The following is a 3,590-nucleotide window of genomic DNA, read 5'->3' as shown; positions in this document are numbered from 1 at the left end:
TCAACTTCTATCAATATATTTGGGATTACCCTTTTTCATTCTTTTCTGGTGTAAGTATTGGAACTCATGCATTTTGATGGCTTTGTTCTCAGACGGGTGGATACAGCGAAGACATGATCCCCACAGTGAGTTTTCATTTGAAAAGTTTTAACATTTGTTTTATTACTTTTAATTATGCATTATTTCATCAAGTGCATGCTGTTGATTATATTATGTTGATATTCTTTTATGAATGCTTGAAAACAATCTAAGGCAAGGCCGACTTATACTCTTAACTTTTCAGGTTGGATTTAATATGAGGAAGGTAACAAAAGGGAATGTTACTATAAAGTTGTGGGATCTTGGAGGTCAACCTAGATTCCGCAGCATGTGGGAGCGATACTGTCGTGCAGTTTCTGCTATTGTGTATGGACCAAACTTCCTATATCTCTTAACTTTACAAAAGAGTACACTACATTAATTGATAGGAAAGAAATTTGTTACTTATGTTATGTCAAATAATCTATTTAATGTTTCACCTTCTCAAATACATAACCTCTTTTGTACTTCACAAAACTTGCTTTCAGTATAATTATAGTACTACTCTGAAAATCTAGTTGATATCAGAATGCACTAGGTTGACCTTTATTTTTACTGTTAGCTGTAAATTAATGACTAAATATTTTGATACGAGAAAATTGTTGTTGCTTGATTAGTGTTTGTATCTTTTCGTGCTATTTGGTTATATAAATGTGATGCCATTTCTAAGATTAGAATGTGCCATCAACGTTTGTTGTGCATGACTGGTTGAGCACGAGGAAGATGCAAACAGGGTTTTTATAATTCTGATATTTGATTATAGTACGTCTTGTGATTGGAGCTTTGTAATGTCAATTAATGCTGCCTTGGTCTGCAAATATATGTATTGTCTGATTTATAAAATTGAATGATTGAGTTTGTGGAAAGTTTTGTAGAGTCGAGTAGTTGCTATTTTGTTGTGTGGAATAAACCTTTAGCTGACAGTCATATGTTATGGAATGGACAAGAGCCCTGCCATCAGTATTGCACTGATATTTTTAGTGGAATTAGTATTATATTATGTGATAACATAAAATGTTCTTTCCCTGGGTTTTGTGCAGTTATGTTGTTGATGCTGCTGATCCCGATAACTTGAGCACCTCAAAAAGTGAACTTCATGATTTATTGAGCAAGCCTTCATTGAGCGGTATCCCATTGCTGGTTTTAGGGAATAAGATTGACAAACCAGGAGCTTTATCGAAACAGGCTTTGACTGATGAAATGTAAGATAGACTTGGCTTTCATGATTAAAACCTTCATTAATATGTCTATTTCAATCAGTCTAATTTCTTTAGGGAGCTAGGTGGGTAGGATGGTTTGACAGGAAGAGCGGAGTGAAATGTTAATGGATGAAGTTTACTACTATTTTGTCTAAATCCTTCTATATAGTAGATACAGAAATCTCCCCCACCCCAAATAGGGTTTATGGATCCCTTAAAAAACAAAACCCTAGAAAGCAAGTGATACATATTCTCATGTGTGTTGACATTCTACACGTTGCAATACATGTGTGGTGGTGCCTTAATAATGCTAATTTGAAGAAGAAGAAAAACCTTGTTTTTGGACTGCTAGCATTTTCACAATAGAGAGTACCATCCTAGTAGAACCTAGTTTTGAACTAATATTATTCAATGCTTTGACTTACAATAATGGTATATGGGTTGTGCAGGGGGCTGAAATCGATCACAGACAGAGAAGTTTGTTGCTTCATGATCTCTTGCAAGAACTCAACCAACATAGATTCAGTCATTGACTGGCTTGTAAAGCATTCAAAATCAAAGAGCTAAGATGGGTTGTCTTCTCTATTCTTCGTTTTCATGTGTCATAATTTATGAAAGATTCATTTAAGGATTTGTTGGTGAGTGAGATTCACATCATCTAACTTGATTGTGCTCATTGTTCCTTAGCTTCCCTACATTCTCAGCTGTATCATATAGTACTGAGTTACTGAGTTCCATGTCTAATTGAGTTGTGATGTTCTCTCCATCGCCATATATTTGCCAAACTTGTGTTAATGATCTCTAGACTTTTTTGAAATGATTTCTTCTTTGATTAAGCCAGGGCTATATGCAAAACTTTAGACCATTCAACGTAGATTTTAAGTTGAAGTATGGCATTAACTACTACAATTGTTCGATTTGGAAGGGATGGGCGTCATTTTACTGGGTTAATTTAATAGCTTTGGGTAATATATGAAATGGACATAAACTAAGGTCAAGCGAAAGTAAGTGAAAATAAACTATTATCCTAAATGTAAAAAAGGATTGTGCCGTTCGTACCCTGAATTTTCAACACGTCATATAATCACATGTAATTAAGTTACATCAATAAAAAATTGGCTTATTAGGATTTTTTCCTCGAATCTATCACCACTAACAAATCGAGTCCTCTAAATTTTTTGGCATTGTTAAAAATTAATTCTGAACTATTTACGTTACTGAAATGTGAGATTTCTGTCTAATTTTACTAACAGAATGATGATATGGCGACACTGGAGTACTGATGTAGATTGTCACGTGTATAATTTAAAAAATAAATAGGATTTTACCTGCTAAACTTTTACCGTTACCAAATTATATCAATCGAATTCTAAAATTTAAAATTTAAACAATATTTTGAATATTAAAAAGAAAATATAAAAAACATTAAACTAAAAATTCATTTAAATTAAATTAAATCATACAAAATAAAAACTTAAGGTGACATAGGCGACACCAAAGCTGAATGTCACCAGGGACCGACATGAGCCTACTCTGTCGACGATGTCGCTACCCAACCAACTTTGAGCTCATTTTGACGCATGCCTAACACCTAAGCCAATTTTTTGTCACCATCAATTTTTTTTTTTTTAATTTTAATGGTTTTTTTTCCTTTTTTTTTAATATTCAAAAGATTGTTTAATTTAAAATTTTTTAAATTCAGGGGACACAATTTGGTAATGGTAATAGTTCGGGGGGCAAAAATCCTATATATTCTTTATATTATAAACGAAGCATTGACATGGCAATACCACATCGGCCACCAAACTGCCATATCACCATTCCGTTAGCGAAATTGGACGGAAGTCCCACACTTCAGTAACGTGAATAATTCAGGGAGAATTTTCAACAAGTTGAAAAATTCGAGAGGGGGGGGGGGGCACGATTTGGATTGGTAATAGTTTTGGGGGAAGAATCCTAATAAGGCTAAAAAATTAATTACATGAAAGTGATTATAATTTAGATTAGGGGTGCACACGGGTCGGGTCTTTTGGGTTTTAGGTGCATCGAGTTTGGGTTTTGCGGGTTGGGAAATGGGGTATCGAACCCGCTCTGAATTTTTCAAATTTTTTGGGTAATTTTGGGTTTCGGGTTTGGTCAGATAGGGTGGGGTCGGGTTTCAAGTGAGATTGGGCCGAAAATGGGCCTTGGTAATTTTTTTCAAAACTACTAATTTTTTGACACTTTTTTAATTTTTTTTTTTTACTTTTCACATATTTTTTTATTTTAACTTCGTTGTTAGTTTGGTTCAATTGATTTTTTTACAAATTGGGC

General features: G+C 34.0%; 1 protein-coding gene across 1 annotated transcript; it reads left to right on the top strand.

Moving 5' to 3' along the window:
• Positions 1-92: 92 nt before the first annotated feature.
• LOC133807613 (ADP-ribosylation factor-like protein 8a) lies at positions 93-2,043 on the top strand (the record flags this gene model as incomplete). The annotated part of the gene is given in 4 exon segments (XM_062245817.1): positions 93-125; positions 284-405; positions 1,119-1,280; positions 1,727-2,043. Coding segments are annotated over 4 exon segments (435 nt in total), but the record flags the coding sequence as incomplete, so codon positions are not given.
• Positions 2,044-3,590: the final 1,547 nt, after the last annotated feature.

The sequence above is a fragment of the Humulus lupulus genome, chromosome 1, assembly GCF_963169125.1.
Source record: "Humulus lupulus chromosome 1, drHumLupu1.1, whole genome shotgun sequence".
In the NCBI taxonomy this organism is placed as follows: domain Eukaryota; kingdom Viridiplantae; phylum Streptophyta; class Magnoliopsida; order Rosales; family Cannabaceae; genus Humulus; species Humulus lupulus.
This window is presented reverse-complemented; position numbering and strand designations above follow the sequence as displayed.